Here is a 26,900-nt window from a genome sequence, read left to right on the forward strand (position 1 = left end):
ATAGATGTCCATCCATCAATTACGAACATTCATCCGCAAATGTCCGAGCGGTCGCGAGCGCGGATGGGAGAATGGCGCATGTTTTATTTTACTGGGATGGTGCCTCCTCTGGGAGTTGGTGCCCTACGAAGACTGCGTATTCTGCATATAGGGAGCGGCGGTACTATCTGGAAGATATATTCCTCAAACCGTCGTACAAGAGGAGGTGATGCTAGTACTTCAAGCATCTCTCAAAACCTATCTGTTCATAAAGCCTATATATAAAGTCTTAATATAGTATTCCACAATATGTTGTGCTATTCTAATATTATTGTGGTTTTTTATTGACATTGTTATTTGCTGTTATTTTTTCTTTTAATATTGTTACTGTTGTTACTTGTTGTACGGTGACCTTGAGTGGTTTGAAAGGCGCCTTAAATAAAATGCATTATTATTATTATTATTATTATTATTATTATTAGCTGTACACTTGATAAAAAAAATTAAATATAAACTTATGCAATTGTATATATATGTATATATAGTGTACAGTTTTCTTTTATTGCATCTTGAAATAAATGTTTCTGAGTTCTGTGTTTGTTTATTTTTTATTTTTATTTTTTTATTTTTTTTAGGAAGATTACAGCCTTTAATCTCCTCAAAATAAATGTGCATATAAACCATGAACAATTTAATTATAGCTGTATTTATAAAATGCTTACTAATGACTATTAATTTTGGGAGATGGCTATATAAAGCAGCAACAGTTGATGTTGAGGCCTAAGATATTTCTTAAGCTGTAATGATGAAAAAACAACAACAACACAAAATTGCTTTTTTTTTCTGCTGGTGATTAAAGAGATGATTAAGTCTCCCCCCCTCTCTCTCTCTCTCTCTCTCTGACACCAAGCCCATCCCCTCTCCCACACATTCACACAAACTCAGCACACACACTTAACACACAAACACACACACACACATTACCCACAGTGACAGAGGGACAGAGTGACATCAGATGTATGGTAGTTTTTTAATTTTCTATCATCCATATAGTGTTGTATAGTCATGAAACTATGCATATTTCCTCAGCATGACTTCTATGTGTACATTTTGTTGAAGTGTTTAGAAGCTGCACTTTAAAAAAATAAAAGACATTTACTGGTTACTTTTTTACTGTTATTTCAAAAAATCACCACGACAAAACCATTCAAGCTATTCAAAATTAATTTGCATCTGTTCTGTAAGATAAATTCTTTAAACAGTGGTAAAAGAGGATGTGGTGCTGATCCTTCAAGAGTCACTCAAAACGTGTCTGTCCATAAAGCCTATAAAGAATTATTCTTAATATACAGTTCACAATATTTCAGCTTGTTATTCTAATAAAGTGAGGGTCATTTTATCAGTAAATACATAAAATTCATATTATTTTTCTTTGAAAGATCCTATACCTCCATCTGGTGGCCATTATTGGTACTAAGAATTGCAAGCTTCATTTATAAGTTATGATAGTTTTAATTTTATGCTGGCTCTTGAAAATGATAAAGCTATTAAACTTACTGTGCTTCCTTCAAATGATGACTTCTACGTATATAAAAAAATATGAAGAGTTTGGAATGAAAAAAATTAAAGATATAGTAAAATAACTATTGTATTTTTTTTATGTTACTTTAATAAATCGCTATGACCACACCATTTAAGCTACCCTAAACCCATTCGCAATTTAACATCTCAGTATATTGGCTTCATGTTAAAAAAAGTTTGGTGTGAACTACTTGTGTCTTCTTGGAGGAGTATGAAATCATTTACAGGCTGATTTTATCATAAATCCACAATAGAATTTCTGAGTTCTGTATCAATCAGTGTTGTTGTTTGTTTATTTTTATTTTTTTATTTTTCATAGGAAGATAACTGACCCTTTACTCTCCTTTTTAACAAATGTGCTTATAAACCAAAAACAAGCTATTTATAGCTGTATTTATAAACTGCTTACTACTGACTATTAATATTGGGACAAGGCTTTATAAAGCATGAACTGACTATTTACTTTTTGAGTTTGAAATTATTATTTGCAGCACAAATAAGGTTTTTTAGGATTTTTAAAAATCCCTAAAACTGTCAGAAAAGGATAAGGCCTATTTCTATGTGAGTGGCTACATTTATTTGTTTTTATAACTATAATGCATAAACTATGAAATTATACAAAATGTATAAAAAAAGTACAACAGTTATTGTTTTCCAATGTTTTTTATTAATTTTTTTTTTTTTTTGGATTTACATTTAAAAAAATTAGCCTACTGCAATCATTCTAAACAGCTTGAATAAAACCTGTCAATATTTATTATAGACCACTGTAACTGTGTATAATCTAACAAACAAGTTTATTATGAAAATAAAAGTGTGTACACCAGAAAAATTGGACGATAAAGAAATTGCTAACAATAGTATAATAGAGCATGTTTTATGTTTTTAGGCGTTTAGATGCAGAAATGGACAAATAAAATGTAAAATAAAATGTAATTGATTTAATTAAATATAGATTAATTCTTGTTAGAGCAAAATAATAAATACATACGTACACACATTAAAAAAGCAGCCAAGATGAATGAGTTTCATTTTTTTTATAGATTCAAATTGAAGACAGAAGCAGCTGGTATATGCGGTCACTTAATATTCAAATCCAGTAGATCCACTTCAGATTTATTTCTCAACAGTTTATGTTCAATTGGCTGTTTTCGTTCATATTCGCCAAGCTATTTTGAAATAATCTTGTCCGTTATGTGTTCGTTCGTACGACGAAAGGCAGAATCCTGCAGCTCGAGAGATACATGTTATTCTGCCAGTGGCGGTGTCAAATAGTCTTTCACACTTAAACGAGTCACAAACACCTGCATTTAGCTCTTGCAGTGTTACAATGGGTTTATTGTGTGCATTTGTGGTAATATTTTATTTAAAAAAGCTCTTAAACAAGAATAAATTCGTTTGTTTTGAGCTCGACACTGTAAGCGCTGATCGGAGCGGTGATTTCAGACAGGCAGCCGCGAATATTTAATTTTCACACAAACAGTTCAAAAACATCTGAATTTAGCTCTTGGTGTGTTCTAATTGGTTGATTGTGTGATATCGCTGTAATAATTTATTTTTAAAAGCTTTAAAACAGGAATAAATTCGTTTTTTCTGACCTCTTTACTCCAGACGCTCGTGATCAGAGCGGTGATTAATCTCTCCTATTTCTCACGTATCTCTGGCCAGAAATTATTTATCCATGAGCCCTGAACCGGTAATAATCAGATATGTTGGTTTAGCTTGTCAGTGTGAATTAAATCTAAGTATGTATTTGTATTTTTAACCGATTTAAAAGTGAAAGTAAAAGTCCGGTAATTGCACCTGTAGGGGCGCTATTTCTCTCAGACAATGGAAGTCTGAAGCACATATACTCAAACAGAGGGACAGAGTGAGATGAGATGTCTGACAGTTTTTTAATTTTCTGTTATCCATACAGTGTTGTAAAGTCGTGAAACTATCCATATTTACTCAGAATGACTTTTTTTCTGTATGAAAAAAGGTTTTGAAGTGTTTGGAATTTAAAAATGCAGGACAATTAATAATTCCATTTTTATTGTCATTTAAAAAAATCACCATGACAAAACCGTTCAAGCTATCCAAAATCCATTGGCAATTTAAGTTGTTTAAAGTGTTTTGGCATCATGTAGACAAAGTTTGGTGTGTATAGTGTTACTCTCCTCTGAGCAGTATGCATTAATTCACAGCTAAATGTAAAAAAAAAATCCACATTCAAATCAAAATAGCTGACTTCCTGTTGATCGTAGCTGATGACTGTGAATTAGAAAGTTGTCCGTGTTGATAAGAACAATTTTTGTACCGAGTTTGGTGTCTGTAGCTAAAACTAACCCCCCCACTTTTGACAAAAGGTGGCGCTATAGAGTGCCTCTTCCACGCCCTTTTAAAAGCTTTTTCCATTGTCTAGCTATCAAGAATACTGATATGTGTTTTGAGTTTCATGTAAATCTGAGGTTGTTATCTGCCTCAAAATCACCATAACAGAATATTCAAGTTTGACACGTTGCCATGGCAACAATATATAAGATATCAATATCCCCACAACAGATTTACATCGGCCATGTTTTGTCATTATTCTGATGAAGTTTGAAGCAAATCGAGTAAAAATAAGATGCTGAATTCAAAGCATTTTGAAAATGACTCACTTCCTGCTGCCAGTTGGTGGCGCTATAACGTTGACTCTTAATAATCACATATATACGATCGGTATCATACATCGAACAAACCGATGAAGTTTGATCAAACTCAGGCAATGTATGTGGATGTTATTAGGCATTTCCTGTTTCTCACTTTTTGCCCTAATTTCAACGCCTCGCCACGGGCAAACCGTTCGAGATATAAAAAATCCCCTCGCAATTTTTCATCCCCAATGTCTTGAGATCATGTTCACCGAGTTTGGTGGCAATCATGTAAAAAACCTATGACAAGTATATCAAATTCCAGAACATGCTTTTTTTAAACAGCCATGAATAGCTGACTTCCTGTTGGGCGGAGCCTTTGACATAGAGCGCGAAAGTTGTTCAGCTCAATGAGATCTACAAGTGTACTGAGTTTCATATAAATATATGCAAGTGTGTGTGAGCTATGGTTCAAGATTTCTGACTGTGTTCCAGGGGGCGCTGTAGAGCCCCTGTGCCACGCCCGGGTCCCAGTCTCTGTGGCGTCCTGATGGCCGCAGATTCCAATGTGTGTGCCAATTTTCAAGAGTTTTTGAGCATGTTAAGGCCCCCAAAAACCCCCGGAAGGTTTAATAAAAAATAAAAAAAATAATAATAAATATAGCTGCAAGCAGCGATGGCGGGCTCAAGCCACCAATGCCATCGCCACCCCGGTGGCATCAGGTAAACTGTGCCCAGCGGGCACATGCATTCACAATATCCCTCTGGCAGTGACGTTTTAAAGGATATGGCGGTTAAAGGGTTAATCCGAATCATCTAGACTTAAAAATCACATTCACAGAACAATATATATATATATTCCCCAAACATATATATATATATATATATTTAGTAACACTTTACAATAAGATTTCATTTATAAACATTATGTTAACATGAACAATATTTATATAGCATTAATTTATGTCAGTTAATATTCCAAACTTAAACATTAAAACATTGTTTTATTGTGATTTTTTTCCAAGCACATTTTACCAATTCCAAACCATATCAATCTTAATAACTACCATTATTTTTTATTTAATCATTTATGAGTGCTATACAATAGTCCAGGAAAGCTGGAAGAGAAAAACTCCTTATTTTCATGTGTGCAGAATTATTGGGCATGTTTTCTTTTACAGATGAAATGCGCTAAAAAAAGAGTTTTAACTCTGTAAAGCCTGTGAGAAATATCAAACACAAATGCAATACAGAAATTGATAAATTAAGACTTGGCCATTGTACAAAAAATGCTGACTGGGTCATGAGGTCAGAAAAGAAGAAGAAAAAAACAGGTCAAGAAGAACTGACAAAAAGAATTGCAAAATAATTAGGAATTAGTGTGAAGATTAATTTTTAGTCAATTCTGCAAGACAGACTTTCAGGAAAGGAGGTGGAATAAAAAAGAGCTCCTAAATCTTAATCCCGGATTCTGGAAGATATATTCCTCAAACCATCGAACAAGAGGAGGTGCTGCTGGTCCTTCACGAGTCACTCTAATCTGTTCATAAAGCCTATATATAAAGTCTTAATATATAGTATTTCACAATACTTCATGGTATTCTAATTAAATCATTTTTTTGAATCTTAGATCTCTCAGAACCTGGCACATTGTAATTCTGAGACTCCAGGAAGGTGGCAGTTCTGTAAAATGTTGGCGCTGGAGACTAAATGCTCCCTGATAGTTTCACACCTAATTCACTTAACACACACACACACATACACAAACACACACACACACACACACACACATTACCCACAGTGACAGAGGGACAGAGTTACATCAGATGTTTGATAGTTTTTTAATTTTCTATCATCCATATAATGTTGTATAGTCATGAAACTATGCATATTTCCTCAGAATGACTTGTCTTCTATGTGTACATTTTTTTGAAGTGTTTAGAAGCTGCACTTTAAAAAAATAAAAAGACATTTACTGGTTACTTTTTTACTGTTATTTCAATAAATCACCACGACAAAACCATTCAAGCTATCCAAAATTCATTCACACCTGTTCTGTAAGATAAATTCTTTAAACAGTGGTAAAAGAGGATGTGGGGCTGAACCTTCAAGAGTCACTCAAAACTTATCTGTCCATAAAGCCTATAAAGAATTATTTCTTAATATACAGTTCACAATACTTCAGCTTGTTATTCTAATTAAGTGAGGGTCATTTTATCACTAAATACATAAAATTCATATTATTTTTCTTTGAAAGATTTCTATAAATGATTTAAATTATACTCGTTTCTACAATAATTATTTAAAAGTAATCCTATAGCTCCCTCTGGTGGCCATTATTGGTACTAAGAATTGCAAGCTTGATTTATAAGTTATGATAGTTTTAATTTTATGCTGGCTCTTGAAAATGATAAAGCTATGAAACTTACTGTGCTTCCTTCAAATGATGACTTCTACATATATAAAAAATTATGAAGAGTTAGAATGAAAAATTTTAAAGATATAGTAAAATAACTATTGTATTTTTTATGTTACTTTAATAAATCTCTATGGCAACACCATTTAAGCTATCCTAAACCCATTCACAATTTCAGTATATTGGCATCATGTTGAAAAAGGAGTATGGAGTAGTATGAGGAGGAGTATGAATTCATTTACAGGCTGATTTTTTCATAAATCCACAATAAAATTTCTGATTTCTGTATCAATCTGTGTTGTTTGTTTATTTTTATCTTTTATTTTTCATAGGAAGATAACTGACCCTTTACTCTCCTTTTTAATAAATGTGCTTATAAACCAAGGACAAGCTATTTATAGCTGTATTTATAAACTGCTTACTAATGACTATTAATATTGGGACAAGGCTTTATAAAGCATGAACTGACTATTTACTAATGAGTGCAGTTATTATAAAATGTTATCAATGCATTTGCTAATGTTAACAAATTAGACATTATTTTACAGTTATCAAATCCTTAATGACTCATAAGCATTTGTGAAAGTTCTGCTTGCATTACAGCTTAGTATTGATCTGTGAGCTGAACAGATTTACTGTTACATCCATGAGATTATGTAAATTCAAATAAATATAATGTCACAGGATGTCATAGGTCAGTATCAAATTAGTTTGAAATTATTATTTGCAGCACAAATAAGGTTATTTTTAGGATTTTTAAAAATCCCTAAAACTGTCAGAAAAAGGATAAGGCCTAAGCTATTTATATGTGAGTGGCTAAATTTATTTTTGTTTTTATAATTGTAATACACAAACTATGAAATTATACAAAATGTATAAAAAGGTAAATAAATAAATACGCACACATTAAAAAAGCAGCCAAGTCGAATGAGTTTCCTTTTTTATATAGATTAAAATTGAAGACAGAAGCAAGTGGTAAATGTGGTCACTTTAATATTCAAATCCAGTAGATCCAGTTTATGTTCACGTGGCTGTTTTCGTTTATATTCGCCAAGCTATTTTGAAATAATCTTGTCCGTGATGTGTTCGTTCGTACGACGAAAGGCAGAATCCTGCAGCTCGAGAGATATGTTATTCTGCCAGTCGCGCTTTCAAATAGTCTTGCACACTTAAACGGGTCACAAACACCTGCATTTAGCTCTTGTTGTGTTATAATCGGTGTATTGTGTGCATTGGTGGCAATATTTTATTTAAAAAAGCTCTTAAACAAGAATAAATTCGTTTGTTTTCAGCTCGTAACACTATGCGCTGATCGGAGCGGTGATTTCAGATAGGCAGCCGCAAATATTTAATTTTTACACAAACAGTTCAAAAACATCTGAATTTAGCTCTTGGTGTGTTTTAATTGGTGAATTGTGTAATATCGCTGCAATATTTTATTTGTAAAAGCTATAAAACAAGAATAAACTCGTTTTTTCTGAGCTCGTCATTCCACACGCTCCTGCTCAGAGCGGTGATTCATCTCTCATGTTTCTCACGTATCACTGACCATACATCAATTATTAATGAGCCCTGACCCGGTAATAATCAGATATGTTGGTTTAGCTTGTCAGTGTGAATTAAATCTAAGTATTTATTTGTATTTTAACCAATTTAAAAGTGAAAGTAAAAGTCCGGGAATTGAACCTGTAGGGGCGCTATTTCTCTCAGACAATGGAAGTCTGAAGCACATATACTCAAACAGAGGGACAGAGTGATATGAGATGTCTGACAGTTTTTTAATTTTCTGTTATCCATACAGTGTTGTAAAGTTGTGAAACTATCCATATTTACTCAGAATGACTTTTTTTCTGTATGAAAAAAGGTTTTGAAGTGTTTGGAATTTAAAAATGCAGGACAATTAATAATTCCATTTTTACTGTCATTTAAAAAAATCACCAAGACAAAACCGTTCAAGCTATCCAAAATCCATTGGCAATTTAAGTTGTTTAAAATGTTTTGGCATCATGTAGACAAAGTTTGGTGTGTATAGTGTTGCTCTCCTCTGAGCAGTATGCATTAATTCACAGCTAAATGTAAAAAAAAAATCCACATTCAAATCAAAATAGCTGACTTCCTGTTGATCGTAGCTGATGACTGTGAATTAGAAAGTTGTCCGTCTTGATAAGAACAATTTATGTACCAAGTTTTGTGTCTGTAGCTAAAACTAACCCCCCCACTTTTGACAAATGGTGGCGCTATAGAGTGCCTCCTTCATGCCCTTTTAAAAGCTTTTGCCATTGTCTAGCTATCACTAATACTGATATGTGTTTTCAGTTTCATGTAAATCTGAGGTTGTTGTCTGCCTCAAACTCACCATAACAGAACATTCAAGTTTGACACGTTGCCATGGCAACACTATATCAGATATCAATATCCCCACAACAGATTTACATCGGCCGTGTTTTGTCATTATTCTGATGAAGTTTTAAGTAAATCGAGTAAAAATAAGATGCTGAATTCAAAGCATTTGGAAAATGACACACTTCCTGCTGCCAGTTGGTGGCGCTATAACGTTGACTCTTAATAGTCACATATATACAATCAGTATCATACAACGAACAAACCCATGAAGTTTGATCAAATTCAGGAAATGTATGTGGATGTTATTAGACATTTCCTGTTCCTCATTTCTCGCCATAAGTTCCACACCTCGCCACGGGCAAACCGTTCGAGATATCAAAAATCCCCTCGCAATTTTTCATCCACAATGTCTTGAGATCATGTTCACCGAGTTTCGTGGCGAACGGGTTGAAAACCTCAGAGGAGTATTTCAAATTCCAGAGCATGCTTTTTTTAAACAGCCCTGAATAGCTGACTTCCTGTTGGGCGGAGCCTATGACATAAAGCGCGAAAGTTGTTCAGCTCAATGAGATCTATAAGTGTACTGAGTTTCATATAAATATATGCAAGTGTGTGTGAGCTATGGTTCAAGATTTCTGACTGTGTTCCAGGGGGCGCTGTAGAGCCCCTGTGCCACGCCCGGGTCCCAGCCTCTGCGGCGTCCTGATGGCCGCAGATTCCAATGTGTGTGCCAATTTTCAAGAGTTTTTGAGCATGTTAAGGCCCCCAAAAACCCCCGGAAGGTTTAATAAAAAATAAAAAAAATAATAATAAGAATAATCCTTAGAAGAACAATAGGGCTCTTCGCCCCTTCGGGCTTGAGCCCTAATAATAATAAGAAAAAGAATAATCCTTAGGGGAACAATAGGGCTCTTCGCCCCTTCGGGCTTGAGCCCTAATAAGAAGAAGCATAAAACAGACCACCCGCATCTGAGCTATGATGTAAAAAATTTCCTGAAGCCCAGCCCTAAAGGGGTGTAAATAAATAGGGGCTTGTCAGGCTCTGGCAGAAATGCAGAGCTCTATAGATGTCAGAGATGTGGCTGTCTGAATGACTGCCTACGGTACGTCAAATTGGCAAAATGTATTTTTCTGTTAAAGTGCAAGACGATGCAAAAAAAAAAAAAAAAGAGGACAAAATATTTTTTATTTTTATTTTTGCCCCCTAGTTTCCTGGGTCCATATGCCTGGCATATTCTGCAGCCCCCTTAACAGCACCCCTGCATGCCAGGAATAGCAGAACACAGCCATATATACTGTTTTATACTGTTTTCTTACTATTTTCTCATCAGTGGTGCTACAAAAGAGTGTGTGTGCCATATGGAACACGTCCGGAGGGGGTAGATGGTGGGTGGGGCCACTGGTCGCCATGGGAGGAGTGTAGTCGCACCTGTGGGGGCGGAGTCGCATCCTCTATTCGCCATTGTGACAGCCCCAGGTCAGTCAGGCTCATATGATTGATTAACACTGTTTTTTTGGACAGATCATTAGTTGCATTATTCAATGACAATGGTCATATGCTACACTGTGTGAAGGACAATGTTCAAAGATTTTTTTTAAATAGTAAATGGAAAAAATAGGCATTATTTTTTTTCCTACATTGTCATATTAGCTCATTATAATGTATTTGGGGCATCCAGTTACAGCATCGTAAAAAATCTAATAATTGGTCAAAATGAGTTGACATTACTTATGGTTCATCTATCACGTTGGAAATGGAAGGCCAATCAATCGTGTTGCATTATGGGATACATTATTATGTGCAGTATAGTTGGACTTCCAAGTATTTTATGTATACAGTATAAAATTCTGTTCAGAAGTTTGGAATCTTTTTTTTAAATAAGAAATTAATACTTTTACCCAGCAAGGACACAGTAAACTGTTTAAAGGTGACAGTTAAGACATATTTCAAATATAAATAAATTACATTTTAAACTTTATTTTTAAATTGTAATAATGCTTCACAATATTACAGTTTTTCTGTGTTTTTGATTCAGTGAAGCCTTGGTGAGCATAAGATACATCTTTTAAAATCATAAAAAAACGTACCCACCTCAAACTTTATTGTAACATTGAATAAAAGTGTATATGAGTGATTTGATGATTCATAATGTTCTTACTCTCAGCCTGTTGTACTCAGTGAACCTAGTCTGTCAACATGCCATGGAAAATTGGAAAAACTAACAGAAAGTCAGAAGATGTCTGGCTGAAATGAACTTGAGCAGAATGAATTAGTAATTGAGAGCTACATTGAAATTACACACAGATGTATCTTATGCCTGTCTTTGTATGGATGCAGGCCAACAGTTGGAGGAAAATATTGTCTGGGAGAGAGGAAGCGTTTCAGATCCTGCAACATTGATGTGAGTTTGATACCTGAACATCACTTACTGACTTCATCTGGGTGTGTATCTGTCTGACGTTTCTTCAAATAATTACTAGAACTTTGGTTTGTTTGTGGATGAATTGTGCTACTCTACATTAGTTGACCACTGAAGACTGGTGCATTGGGCAAAATATTAAACATCTGAATGTGTAGACTTACTCATTATTAAATAAAAAGGATTCTCAGATGACATGCTCCACTATAATCTCAGACTGACTGAATTGTGTGTGGATTAGGAGTGCCCATCCGGATCTCAGGATTTTCGACAGATTCAGTGCTCGGATTTTGACAGTGTTCCCTTCCGGGGGAAATTCTACACCTGGAAGCCATACAGGGGCGGTAAGTACACAGCCCTTTATAGCACCTATTCCGAGACATACTGGTTGTGCTGCTTTGATTTATGTCACTTCAATTAGCCTGTTTTTAACTGCTACAGTTCTACGGTAAATGCACTTTAAGTCTTACAAAATTGGTATTGTCCTATAAATGTGACCTATTTTACTGATATGTAAAATAGGTCAGTAAATTAAATACAAATTATATTCATGGGACCCTACATTATTTCTAGTTGGCATAACTTTTGTTAAACACAATAGAATTACAGTAAATGTTTACACTAAGCCTTTATGATTTTTACAATACTTCACAATACAGTCCCATTAGTTATTGTTAATTAATGCATTAATTAAATAATATTAGGTGACGGCAGTGGCTCAGTGGTTCATGTAGGTTGTCTACAAACCGGAAGGTTGGTGGTTCAAACCCCGGCTCCACCTGACAAAATGTCGAGGTGTCCTTGAGCAAGACACCTAACCCCAGCTGCTCCCGACGAGCTGGATGGTGCCTTGCATGGCTGATACCACCGCCGTCGGTGTATGGGTGAATGTGAGGCAACTTGTAAAGCACTTTTGATGGCCATGGGTCTGTTGAAAGCACTATATAAATGCAGTCCATTTACCATTAACCGATACAACTTTAGATTTTAATAAAATTTCATACATTTTTAATATAATTTCATACTAAGATTAATACTTGAGAGTAGTAGTAGTGAGTATTTCTCACAGTGAATGGCATGGCGGACACACAAATCCAATATCATTAAAAAAATAATAATGCTGTATATGTGCTACAGAATATAGTTTTTATAATTTTTCAGGTGAGAATGTAGTTGTCTTAACTTTAGATATGCAGTTTGTTAATAAAGATAATGTCTATTTGAAAATTCGCTAATATTATTATTATTATATTTTTGGTGATGTGGTTTTTGGGGATGTGAGCTCCCTCATAATTTTGAATAATTTGTGGTCTACAGCCGTGGACTATTAAGGGGAGTCTTATTTTTTCATTCTTACAAAATATAGATTGATATCTAAAGTTAGATTCAAAATATAAATAGTTATGATGTCATATTGGTGCATCCCTTGAACTAATACAAATGTCTGTACTGAGAACTGAACAGAAGCACGTGATCTCTTGGGGATGTTTAAGTTCTCAGTTGTTGTTGTTTAAGACTGTTTAGGGCTTTGGAAGGTGGTTTAGATATTAGGACTGGACCACCATGCTCCAAAAAACCAATCACTGCACTGGCTCGGGTCCAGCACAGATGTGAGAGAGAGATAATTAGAGAGAGAAAGAAACTGCAGATAACAGTCTGGCATCCATATGCTGGGCCCCCGGACTGCCAACTTCCCAGAATCCCCAGTTTAAGTTTCTGCTTTTGATGAGTGTAAAGCTGGCCGTCAAGGGCATAACTGCCTTTAATCTGCCCCTCCAATAACATAATGGCTTACAGAGAGAAGCCCACTGCAGGCTACAAGCACTGCTTTCATCAAGTCAGCTGATTTTACAATGGAAATCCCTTGCAGCTGTTAAAATAAGTGCCAGACTGCTGTTTAACTCTGCTGCAAGGTCAGGTAGCATATAGACCTTAGATCTGTACTCTCTCTGTGTTCACACTGTCATCTTCCTTGTGATTTTCTTTTCACTTCTAGCATTGATTTCTTTGTTTTGTCTGTCTGTGTGGGCCTTTCGTGTTGTTTTTATACTGTAAATTGCCTGCTATATTTTAATAACTATATGCAGTAAACATTTCACCTAGTAGAATGTAGCATTCTATTGTTTGCACTGCGTATTACTAAAAATATAGTAAATAAAAACAAACTGACTAACATCTGTTGCATATTTAATTATTAGTTGACTTGATTTGTCTCTCTCTATCGTGAATAATTTCTTTCTATCTTCTGTTTTTTCGGTCCTTTTTGTTGTTAGTCAGTTTGTGTTTATTTACCATATTTTTAGTAATATGTGTAACTAGCACTATGCAGTGCAAACAGTAGTATGCTACATTGTGGTCATATGCCCTTGCAAGATGTTTAATTCAGAGTGTTTAGCATTTTTTATAAAATTTTGTGTAAAAAATTTGATATGTTTGCATGACCACTATTGTTCAAAAAAACTGAGGTTGGTAAGAAAGAAGTGATTTAAGTGATTTGTAGTTTAATAATCACACTATCATAATCAAAGGGTTATGTTTGCATGAGCTCCATCTTAATTGCAGTACTGCCTTAATTGCATGGTGTGTGCTTGTAAATGTAGCCTGTGCCTGCACTTGTAGGTCAAGCGCATTACATTTTGAGATACATTATTTAATTAATCATGCCTTGGCTGTACACTGTCTCTCACCAGTACATCCTGAAATGACTTACACTCCAGTGAAGCCCTCTTCTAGCCACCTCAAAAATATACCTATGCCCTTCCAGAGCAAAGTCTGATGGGATGTGCAGTTTCCATCGTAAGCCTGCTTCAGTATATGTTTTCACAGTCACCCAGGACCTTATCAAATTAGTCCAACACTAACAGAAAATTGGCCATCAGCTCAAAAAAACACCCTCCATAGGTTTCTAAAACACATTTAGTGGAAGAGTTATTATTTAACGTGAAGACCAGTAGATGTGATCCTACTGATAAGGCAAACGGCTCTTAGGTAGCCAAAGTGAGATTCAACACCACTGCTGCCAGGCACAGACATGGGGAACAGGTTCAGGCCCACCATCCTGTCAAGCATAATATAAAGGAGGTGTAGAGTAGGGACAAAATGACGTACTGGTTCCAGTCAGAGTGGGATTAGGAGTCATTTAATTCCTTGTTCTGTCACACTACCAATGAAGAATATAGTGTGTGAGTACAGCATGTTCCTCTTTTGTTCTTTTGCTCCCTCTTTACCACCTTTCATGTCTTTTTTCATCTTGTACTTTAAATACCTGCAAAACTGTATTTTTCTTTAATGAATGGATAACTTAGTTAAACTAATCTAATAATTTCTTAGGGAGCATTTATATAAAATGCATTCTTGCTTTCAAAAACAACTGTACAGAACATGACGGAATGAAGGAGAATGGAGCATTTGAAGTATTAGATGCCATGTCCTAAAAAAGCAACATTTTAAAGGTTTTTTTTAAATCATGCAAATTAGGGATTCTCTTATACCGTTTTTTTTTAGAACAAGTCCGACACCAGTACTTTTATTTTGGGTACTTACCAATGTACGTTCACTGCATTTGTTATTCAAAAAAAATATTGGATACAGAAACCAAAAGAATATGAATCATGTTAACTGGCTACATTTAGCAAATAGATTTATCCGTCAGTTATTTTCACACTTAATCATGGCCGTTAAAATGTATTGCACAAGCTTTTGTAACTTTCATTGTACATTTTATTGCTGTGTTTATTGCTATATCATGTTTAATTTAATAGTGCACATGAGAGCTGCTCCACTGCAGTGGCTCAGTAAATTTGGTAACAGCGATGAACATTTTTTCTGAAATATAAGTCATGTTTTTTTATCATTTGAAATGTGCTGCAACATATATTCTAAAGTGACTTATATAATGCAGTTAATATCAAGCAAGCAAATCAAGCCCAATGCACACACTCATTTGTATTGGTTCAGTATGAGAGACAGACATTTCACACAGGCTGCTGGTTTTACTTTCACTTTAAATTGTATGCTTTCCTTTAAACTAAATGTTGTTTATAGTGAATGGCCCTATAATTTTTCTTTGTTTTATATTTACAATTCAGTATTAATCCAAATGGTGCATGTTCTAATGTATGGAGCCAGAAGAGTCTCAATAAAGATAAATGCACACACTACATTCACATATGCACACATAGGATTCATACATGCACACACATAATTCATAAATACACACACAGGATACACAAATGCACACAAAATTCACAAATGCACACACAAAATTTAAAAAGCACAGAAGATTCAGAAATGCATACAAAATTCAGAAATGCACACAAAATTCAGAAATACACACACAATTTAGAAATGCAAACAACATTTACAAATGCACTCAAGATTCACAAATGCACAGGACAAGATTCAGAAATGTATTTCTGATGCACACACACATATATCTTGATTTACAAACTGCTTGCGGTCTGTGAACTTCACTGCATTTGTGTGTGAATTTTGAGACTCCCTTGACTTGGCTCGACACACAAATGCCTTTTTTTAAACAGGGAATGATCTGCAATCAATCAGATATCTCCCTTGTTTTAGCCAATCAAAAGAATGCACCCCACGTGGGGGATTGTTTACTTATAAGCCAATCAGCGAACGACTCACTTTCCTCACGCAGCGAACGACTCACTTTCCTCAGCGAACGACTCACTTACCTCACACAGCCGGCGACTCACTTTGCGCAGCCAGCGACCCACTTTGCGCAGCGAACGACTCACTTTCCTCATGAGTCACGCAGCGAACGACTCACTTTCCTCACCCAGCGAGCGACTCACTTTCCTCACGCAGCGAACGACTCACTTTCCTCAGCGAACGACTCACTTACCTCACACAGCCGGCGACTCACTTTGCGCAGCCAGCGACCCACTTTGCGCAGCGAACGACTCACTTTCCTCACGAGTCACGCAGCGAACGACTCACTTTCCTCACCCAGCGAGCGACTCACTTTCCTCACGAGTCACGCAGCGAACGACTCACTTGCCTCACCCAGCGAGCGACTCACTTTCCTCAGCGAACGATTCACTTTCCTCACGAGTCACGCAGCGAACGACTCACTTTCCTCACCCAGCCAGCGACTCACTTTACTCAAGCAGCGAAGTTGAGCGAATGATTCACTTTCCTCACGCAGCGATCAACTCACTTTCCTAAGCGAACGACAGCCGGAGACCCACTTTTCGCAGCCAGAGAGCCACTTTCCTCTTGCAGCGGACCACTGACTCTCTCTTCATGTAGGGACTGAATATTATAATTAAAGTGACTTCTATATTGCATCCAAAAGAATATTTAGATATATTTAAATATTCAAAAAGGTTTAAACATTTTTTTATTTTTTTTTATTTCATTAAAATATTTCAATAAAATGAAATAATTGCCTATTGCAAATTTTTGAATCCATGGTTAACTTTTTTTCTGCAGTCACTGGGCTATATGTATTGAGACATTTTTAAATTTATATTTAGTAAAAAATAATAAAAAAATAAACCTGAATTGTAATCTAAACATCTGTATTTTCATACAATTTAATACAATTGCTGTGTGAACACATTCATGTGATTGGCTTATAAGTAAACAATCCCCCACATGGGGTGCATTCTTGTGATTGGCTAAAAGAAGGGAGATATCTGATTGGTTGCTGATCATTCCCTGTTTAAAAAAAAGCATTTGTGTGTCGAGCCAAGTCAGGGGAGTCTCAAAATTCACACACAAATGCAGTGAAGTTCACAGACCGCAAGCAGTTTGTGAATCAAGATATATGTGTGTGTGCATCAGAAATACATTTCTGAATCTTGTCCTGTGCATTTCTGAATCTTGTCCTGTGCATTTGTGAATCTTGAGTGCATTTGTAAATGTTGTTTGCATTTCTGAATTGTGTGTGTATTTCTGATTTTTGTGTGCATTTCTGAATTTTGTATGCATTTGTGCATCTTGTGTGTGTATTTATGAATCATGTGTGTGCATCTATGAATCCTGTGTGTGCATATGTGAATGTAGTGTGTGCATTTATCTTTATTGAGACTCTTCTGGCTCCATACTAATGGAGTAAACAGCAATCAAGATCATGAAACAAAAGTCAAGTAACTTTAGTAACTTGTGTATTGTTTTACTACTTGCTTTTGGAAAATCCAACCGAACTACAAACTTTCCAGGGATGTCTGTAAGAATGGGAAAATTCACAGTAAAACACTACATTTAGAAGGAAAAAAATATTACTGTTTTTACTGCATTTTTGATTAAGTAAATACAGCCTGGGTTTAAGAGATTCTTACAAGAAGACCCCAGACTTTTGATTTGCAATTTTTTCATACAGGCCTCAAAGGCCATCAGTCTCCTCTTACTCTCCTTTCCTCACCCATCTGGTGAGTTGCATGATTTCTTCTTTGTGTTTTAGGGAATATGCTGGGAGAGGCTGTTTTTCTCTCCATCGTGTTCTCAAATTTATAGGGCTTTTACTGAGAAGACGGGAACAAAGTGTGTGTAGAAAGCGTTTCAGCTGCTTTATCTATAAGCAAGTCATCTGAAATGTTCCCGAAATGTTCTTCTCAAGTATGTAAAATCAGTGAAAGAAGAAACTAACTAACATAAACCTCACAAGCTCATTAAAATACCATATGCAGCCATGAAACTCTAAAGATTGCTGGCGGACATCCCGCAGAGTTAGTATAGTTCTAAAGCTCTGTTTGGCTGCATTAAATACGCCGTTCACATGTCTCCATTGTTGGAGGCGCATTAAACCACAGACCAAATTTGCCAGCAGTTTGTTTTCAAGTTTGTTTTTTCCATTGTGTTATGTTGTAAAGTTAACAATGCATAACACGTGAGGAGTCAGTTCTGTGAATGCATGCTTAATGGCATTGGCATTACTTTCAGTGTATCATATTACATTTCTTTGTAGATTTTATGATGCCCTGTGATGCTCCTGAGGATATCTCATTTGCTTCATTTGTCTTTTCTATGGCATATATAACTTGTTGCACATTTATTTGAAACTTTTTGAGAAACTCCATGTCTTACTGAGTATCTGCCAACCCTTTTTTTAAAGTATGTAACATGTTTCTGACTAAATGGCTCATGATTGTTGAGGTATGATGTTTTGCATGTTTTGGCTGCAGGTGGAGTGAAGTCATGTTCTCTGAACTGCCTGGCAGAGGGCTATAACTTCTACACTGAGCGCGCTCCAGCTGTGGTGGATGGCACACCTTGCAGGGATGACTCTCTGGACGTTTGTGTTAATGGCGAGTGTAAGGTGAGACATTCACACACTCTTTTCTTCATGTATACATATCTCAGAGGTTTTTGATACAATATATGCTTTTCCAGTTGTTGTTTGTGGCTTTGAACTCCTGCCAAAGCAAGAGACAGAACAGAAGAGCAAAAATGTCCCTCTTGATACAAAGATTCACCAATCTCTGAACACATTATCATAGTAATGTGGAGCATCCTGGATTTAATTAGAGATCTGAGCTGTCCAGACTCCATTGCTCCTCGCCCCATTTTTTACTAACTGTTAAGGATGCTTTAATGCTAAAGCTTTATAGACATCAGCGTTTCAGTATCGTTTGGCTGGTGTGAAAGTGATTTTCTATAGCTTCAGGGCTCAACAATAAACATTTAGTGGCACCTAAAATAAATGATCTTTGCTAAAACATCCACTGGGCTTTAATGCAAGTGCTGTTCTGTATAATGGACAATTTAAAGCAACAACAACATGAAAACAACATTAAAGTTGGCATGTACTCGTTGGAACCATTAGCTAGTTACTATGGTAAACTCAAGGTGGCGTTTTCTTTGATGATGGTCTCTTCTAACCCAACAGTTCAATGCGACTGTACATCCAGCTGGAACTGAACTCTGGTTTGGAGCAAACAATCAAACAACGTGTGAAAGTGGCTTAAAATATGTTGTTTATTAGCATGTTTCACAATGCAAACTGTAGTGTACTTTATTTTCGGTTTTGTTTTGATTTACTGCACAGGACATGCTGCATGTGCGCCTTTGGAATGAGTTGGGCTGGTTTATCTTTGCACTGTTGTCTAGACCAGTGGTTGTTTTTATCAACAGTTCAGTTCAGTCCAGCCCCGTTCTGCTCTGCTCTGAATGCCGCAAGAACTCTGTGACCCCCCAGATCCATCTGTCTTCAGTACACACAGCTGAACATGATCACAGAAACTTCTCCCTCCCTGCCGTCAGCTCTCACTCTTTCTCCATTTCTTTCCTTCCCTGCTCTCTTTCTCTGTCTCCTTCCCTCACTCTTTACTCTGCTTTCTTATTTATGGTGCATATAAAAAATCAAAGAACAGCAGGGGGAGAAATCAAAGTAGTGTTTGCAAACTCATGATGGCTTAGCTTCCATACAATAAGGGTTTGATTATGAAAGCAAGAGCTTTGAATAACAAGACATTAAAAACAGCCTGTATAACCAATATAATAACCTGTCCCACAGCTCGGCTCTATTTGGTCCAGCAGAGGACATGTCCAACCCCCTTCAAGCAGCCATTGAATAACCATTGTTGTTGTGAGAAAATAGGTCACACATTTGCAGGTTATGGAATCTAGGCCAGGTCAACAAAAGTCTTTGGCACTTTCGGTGGATTTTTGGGAAGTTACGCAGGCCTGGATTTGGAAAGTGTCAAGCAGTTTGCAGGTCTGCCGGTTGCTAGAGTTCATTTTGTGTGTTACCTTTTACATACTGACAGCAGAGACTCCTCAGTTTCTTCTTGAATGGTCTGGATTGTGTGCAGATTTGGCCCCTTTGAGGAAACTTGTCAGTGAAAATGAATTGTTATCTTTTGAATTATGGGATTACGCTTGAGATCATACGTCAAACCTTGATATTTCTATTAGGGCTGTCAAAAAGTAACATGTTAATACACGTGATTAGTTAAATGTGTTAACACCATTTGAGCCCTTGACTTACTTTCCTCTGTGGAATAGAAAAAAGATACATAGGAGAATCAGAATTAGAAAGATCTTTATTGCCAACTGCTTGCTTGGTAATGAAGCTTCTAGTGCACACATAAATACAATAACACATCATAATAAAATTAAATTCTAAAATATGAAAAAGAATAAAGGCCGGTTAAGTCAGAGTAAACATTTTTACTGATTATGAACATTTTAAAGTATTATGGATAATAATATGAATAAATAGAAATGAATAGGAGTGAATTTTGAAGAAATTTACTGATTATTTTTTTCTCTCTCCATGCAATCACAGTGATTAGAAACCCAAGCTTTCAAGCTTCAAAAAGAATGCAAAAGCACAATAAAATCACTTATTGTGTGAAAATCTGAACATATGCTTTATCCTTGTTCATGAAGTCTTAATGCATAATACATACTGTTGACTAAAATATTAGAATAATTTTTGTTTGTGTGTTTTTGAATGAATAAATTATTCAATACACAGCTGTCTTATGGTTCTGCCATTTTCAGTTCAAGTATTAAATATTTTTGCAGAGCACATGGCAATGCAATATTTGACTGTGAATGATGTGAAGTTGATCATTTTCATATTAAGCATAATTGATTAAATAGAGCGTGAAAAATAGCTCCATACAAGTGTTCATTTGTATAGTGATACAGTATGCCTAATTACTCCATATACATAATTGAAAAAAGACATCTTTTGTAAGCAGAGTATTTGTTCTACATTCAAAATGTTGCTAGAAAGATATGATTGATAATAACTTCAGGTAAATTAAAGTATAATATAAAGATTATAATTTAAATATTTGCACAGACAATGAAGCAAATATATGTATGTATTTAGTGTAATATCTGCACATTTTACATTCCTTTTTGCCGGTAAATCTTGTGACCTTTGCCTTGACCTCTGACCTCTCTAAATATGTGTGTGCATTTGCAGCATGTGGGCTGTGACCGGATCCTTGGCTCGGATGTTCGGGAAGATCGCTGCCGCATTTGTGGAGGAGATGGGAGCAGCTGCCAGGTCATCGAGGGGGTCTTCAATGACTCCCTGTCTGAAGGAGGTACTAAGTGTGCACTTCAGTTTCAACTGGAACCATTTGTAACAATATGTGCAAAGAAACATTACTGAAATACCGTTTATCTCACTGAGGACCTGGGCGTTGAAAAGTTTCCACAGACAATTCCATTTCAGAAGAACAGTCTTGTGAAATAATGTTTTATAGTGATTAAATAGATTCAGTAAAAGAGTTTGTCTCTTGACAGAGGTGGAGTGTGGATTTACAGTTTGTGTTAAAATATGATCCCCTAATGCTGAACTAAAGCTCAGTTCAACACGGAGTTGGGTGCTAAATTATTATTCCTCTCAGCTTTAAGTAGAGCTAAAGTATTTTATTTCTGTGCTGTTGTACAGATTAAAGCACAGTTCACTTATTGATGTTTAGGTTAACATTAGGGAATCTAATAGGGAATCTAATCAACTGTAAATCATCAGAAATAAAAACTTGCTTTTACTCAGAGTCATTTTTGCTTGTTTGTTGACTTAATTTAAAATTGCATTAATCAAGTCAAAAGATATTCAGCCATTGTTTTAGTCACACCATGACTCATGCAGCCTGACTCCTACTACTTTTTTATTTCTGTCAGGAATTGATAAAAACAGGTTCCAGCCTATATTTTTGATTTTCCATTAATTATGATGTTTCAGTCAGAAATTTGTCACATTATTGTTGTGTACAGGAATTCATGTTAACTTTAAAGTATCACTATTACCGCCCGTAGAAAGGGTTGTTTAAAAGGGATTGTTGTGACCATTTTCTAGAGATCATGGTAGCAGAAGTCATTTAAATGTTATTGTCACCTAATGGTTTGTTTTCTATAGCCTGGGTGTATTTTTAAGCACGAGACAATGCAAATTGTAAAAAACACTTATTTTGCAGTAGCGATAGTGACATTACTTGATTTTCAGGGGTTAAAACGATACAGACAGCATGTTTTAAAAAAACTACGCTATCATGAGGCACAAATTTATTTGTGAATATCCCCTTACAGTTCTTGAGAAGATGGATAGTGTATTTTTTTCTGTTAATAGTTAAGTGAAGACTGCAAATGCACATGTTTCTCTTGTTAACTGTACCTCCACCCCCCAAACCTCAGAAATGTGTGTGTGTGTGTGTGTGTGTGTGACATGCATTGAGGTACTAGGAGCAGCCTTGGCAAGTTCCTCTGGTGTCTGGGGAGTATTTTGAGGCCTGGATCTAACCCAGAAGTCCAAGTGAACTTGAGAGAGACTGTTTCTCCTTCCTTCAGTGGCACACACCAACCTCTTTGAAGCTCCTGATAATTCAGCTTTCCTGTTCTCCAGTTAGCACTTTCTTACCCTGTTTCCAGAAAGTTGTTATTAAACACGCTTCCTAGTTAGCTGTTGAAGTCATGAACTGGAAAACATTAAAGTCAATTTAATGCATTTTGAGACTGTAGTTAATTGGGTGAAAATGTGGAAAGGGTTTCTTCTTCTATAAGTAATTTAGTGCATTTCACTGTAAAAAAAAATAAAAATACAAATGTGTTGCAAGTTGTTTTTTAATATTTAAAACCCTCCACCCTCTCTAAAAAAATAATCAAATTGCTTTGCGGTATGTTTTGACGCTGAACAGGCACGAGAAGTCATTGAGTCATGTTGTCAAGAACAAAATGAAAATCAGCTCACCATAGAAGAAAAGGAAAGATGGAGATGGAAGCCAAAAGCAGTTTAAGGGTACAGGAATTACAGTTACAGACAAGTAAAACGTTATTTTTACAGCACCTTTTAAAATTGTGTTTACAAATTAGAGTTGGCAGAAGTTTAAATCTACAAACTTAGAGTGAAATACATAGATGCACAGAAAAAATAAAATACCATTTCGAATAGCTGTCGTTTGCAACTTCCGGTTCACATGGACTTAACCAAATTGTTAAAAGTATTCAGAACCAGAATCAATAGATTTCTACACTCATCATCTCCTGACTGTTCACAACAAAATCTATGTCAGTGGCAGTGGGTTGAAAAATTAGTGTAGTTTTTTTTTTTTTTTTTTTTGCTCTTTGGTCAGAAGCTGGAGTTGTTTGCAGGCCTGTGGTGGAATCTGGCCTTAAACACATTGTGTGTTGGGCAGCAGAACTGAGGAACTTTGCCCAGGAATTCAGTTGTAATCTCAAACCTCTGCATATCCCATCACAGTCACTCTCAGTGAAGCACCACTAACAGCATTGTTCTTTTGCTGTGAATGAATGTATTTGTTTCTGTGTCTGTGTTCTCTCTTAGGTTATGAGGAGGTGGTCAGGATCCCCAAAGGATCTGTATTCATACACATCCAAGAGCTCAATGTCTCTCAAAATTACTTGGGTGAGACAAAATTTTTCATGGTTTGACTCAAATGTGAGCCTCTTCTGGGAAGCAGAACTAAAACACTGTTGTTGCCTTTTCACATTTTTAAATTGTTAATCCATGGCCATTTATCCCAGGTTATCTTGGTTATATTGGATATATCCTAGGTTATATTGTTCATATTTCACCCTGATTAGTAATTAAACCTGGATAGTCAGGTTTCAAAATCGTACAATATGCATTTGTAAAACCTCGTTTAAAATGTGATTTATGAGATAATTTGGTTATACACAATAAATACACTACCTGATTTAATAACTGCATGCCATTTTGTGAAAATATTGGCAGTTAATGTCAGTCAAAGTGAAGTGTTTTGTGACTGTACAATGTGCATAATATGATTTGGGGAAAGAATATGAGATGGGAGGACAAATTATCAATTAATCAATCAATGAATGCACACCAAAATGGCCATACAATATAGCACTGACTGCAGCAAAATGCAAAGCAATGTAAAAAAAAAAAAAAAAAAGATTCTAAAAAAAGACAGATCACAATGAACAGAATGTTGAAAGCAAGAGAGAGTAAATATCTTTAAAAATAAAATGTTGGTGCTTTTGTGTTTGCACACAGAACTTATGCATTCCTCCAAGAAAGTTTTAGATTGCTTGCAGAATTGTAGAAATATAGTTTTTCCTCTCATCTCATTATTTTTTATTACAAGTTTTGCATTTGCTTACAAACGTGTTGCATTACCCAGATAAATATTGCACTTGCTTTCAGAAGAACATAAATGTGGTTTCCTGCCATCTCATATTATTTACATCATTAGTTTTCTGTTTGCTCATAAGAAAATTGAGAAGGTAATATGTGACGCTAACAATTGACTCTTCCCGGCAGAACTTATGCTAGAGCTTTAATTTCTCAGCAGAACACAAGCATTTGAGAGCAAATGCTGAAGTTTAAAAACCAAACGCAAGTTTTGAGAATGAATGGTGAAGTTTACAGAGCGTAAGCAAAAGTTTTGAGAGTGAATGCTGAAGTTTAGAGAGCGAAAGCAAAAGTTTTGAGAATGAATGCTGAAGTTTAGAGAGCAAAAGCAAAAGTTTTGAGAGCGAATGCTGAAGTATAAAGAGCGAAAGCAAAAGTTTTGAGAGCTAATGCAGAAGTTTAGAGAGCAAAAGCAAAAGTTTTGAGAGCGAATGCTGAAGTTTAGAGAGCAAAAGCAAAAGTTTTGAGAGCGAATGCTGAAGTTTAGAGAGCAAAAGCAAAAGTTTTGAGAGCGAATGCTGAAGTTTAGAGAGCAAAAGCAAAAGTTTTGAGAGCGAATGCTGAAGTTTAGAGAGCAAAAGCAAAAGTTTTGAGAGGGAATGCTGAAGTTTAGAGAGCGAAAGCAAAAGTTTTGAGAATGAATGCTGTAGTTTAGAGAGCGAAAGCAAAAGTTTTGAGAGCGAATGCTGAAGTATAAAGAGCGAATGCAAAAGTTTTGAGAGCAAAAGTTTTGAGAGGGAATGCTGAGGTTTAGAAAGCAAAAGTTTTGAGAGCGAATGCTGAAGTTTAGAGAGCGAAAGCAAAAGTTTTGAGAGCGAATGCTGAAGTTTAGAGAGCGAAAGCAAAAGTTTTGAGAGAGAATGCTGAAGTTTAGAAAGCAAAAGTTTTGAGAGAGAATGCTGAAGTTTAGAAAGCAAAAGTTTTGAGAGGGAATGCTGAAGTTTAGAAAGCAAAAGTTTTTAGAGGGAATGCTGAAGTTTTGAGAACGAATGCTGAAGTTTTGAGAGCTAATGCTGAAGTTTTGAGAGCTAATGCTGAAGTTTAGAGAGCGTAAGCAAAAGTTTTGAGAGCGAATGCTGAAGTTTTGAGAGCTAATGCTGAAGTTTAGAGAGCGTAAGCAAAAGTTTTGAGAGCGAATGCTGAAGTTTTGAGAACGAATGCTGAAGTTTAGAGAGCGAAAGCAAAAGTTTTGAGAGCGAATGCTGAAGTTTAGAGAGCGAAAGCAAAAGTTTTGAGAGCGAATGCTGAAGTTTAAAGAGCGAAAGAAAAAGTTTTGAGAGCGAATGCTGAAGTTTAGAGAGCGAAAGCAAAAGTTTTGAGAGGGAATGCTGAAGTTTAAAGAGCGAAAGCAAATGTTTTGAGAACGAATGCTGAAGTTTTGAGAGCGAATGCTGAAGTTTAAAGAGCGAAAGCAAACGTTTTGAGAGTGAATGCTGAAGTTTTGAGAACGAATACTGGAGTTTAAAGAGCGAAAGCAAACGTTTTGAGAGCGAATGCTGAAGTTTTGAGAATGAATGCTGAAGTTTAGAGAGCAAAAGCAAAAGTTTTGAGAGCGAATGCTGAAGTTTAGAGAGCGAAAGCAAAATTTTTGAGAGCGAATGCTGAAGTTTTGAGAACAAATGCTGAAGTTTAGAGAGCGAAAGTAAAAGTTTTGAGAGCGAATGCTGAAGTTTAGAGAGCGAAAGCAAAAGTTTTGAGAACCAATGCTGAAGTTTAGAGAGAGCGAAAGCAAAAGTTATGAGAATGAATGCTGAAGTTTGAAGAGCGAACACAAAACTGTTGATGGGAATACTTTAAGATTGGAGAAAAAACTAAATTTCAGGGCTTTTGCAAGCGAAGCAGAGTTTCTCTGGAAAAGCACTATACATTTCCTCCTATCTCATATTTTCCCTATTTTGCCAGTGCTCTTAGGGGCTCCCTAACTTTATTTATTGGTTGCTTGTTGTCAATAAAAAATAAATAAATAAAAAAAACATTTTATACTCTTGGCACCATAGTAGTTCCAACTTCCTTTTACAAGTGTAAAACCTCTTTTGGCACAGTGTTCAGTGTCCATATCGAGTCTTGTGTTTTGAGGCCCATTAATCATGAACATTTTCCATACCATAGTGTTGAAGAGCAAAGGGGATCAGTACTTCATCAACAGCAAGCTGACCATCGACACGCCAAGACGCTTTGAAATTGCGGGAACCACCTTCCACTACCGCCGACCTGCCAATGAACCGGAGACCCTGGAAGCACTTGGACCCACCAACATGACCCTGATCGTCATGGTAACTCAGAGATGCTGGGTCATCTGTTCAAGCATGATACTTATGCATTGCTGGGTTTGGTACAGATATCCCAGAATTTAGACAAGTGTTGAATTGTTATTCAAAGCTGAAGTGTGTCATTTTTTCTATATTTTTCATAAATACATTTCTCCTATCCCAGTTTAATAT

At 35.9% G+C, this 26,900-nt stretch overlaps 1 protein-coding gene across 2 annotated transcripts in view; it reads left to right on the forward strand.

Annotated features, from left to right (window-relative positions):
• Positions 1-26,900, forward strand: part of LOC128018759 (A disintegrin and metalloproteinase with thrombospondin motifs 10) — a 58,785-nt gene that overhangs the window by 24,400 nt on the left and 7,485 nt on the right. For both annotated transcript variants that reach the window (XM_052604502.1, XM_052604503.1), the window contains exons 13-19: positions 10,266-10,411; positions 11,273-11,336; positions 11,596-11,698; positions 18,506-18,639; positions 21,262-21,385; positions 23,626-23,706; positions 26,569-26,732. In XM_052604502.1, coding sequence (XP_052460462.1) covers positions 10,266-10,411; positions 11,273-11,336; positions 11,596-11,698; positions 18,506-18,639; positions 21,262-21,385; positions 23,626-23,706; positions 26,569-26,732 — 816 coding nt within the window. The remainder of the gene's footprint in view (positions 1-10,265; positions 10,412-11,272; positions 11,337-11,595; positions 11,699-18,505; positions 18,640-21,261; positions 21,386-23,625; positions 23,707-26,568; positions 26,733-26,900) is intronic.

The sequence above is a fragment of the Carassius gibelio genome, chromosome A8, assembly GCF_023724105.1.
Source record: "Carassius gibelio isolate Cgi1373 ecotype wild population from Czech Republic chromosome A8, carGib1.2-hapl.c, whole genome shotgun sequence".
NCBI classification, from domain to species: domain Eukaryota; kingdom Metazoa; phylum Chordata; class Actinopteri; order Cypriniformes; family Cyprinidae; genus Carassius; species Carassius gibelio.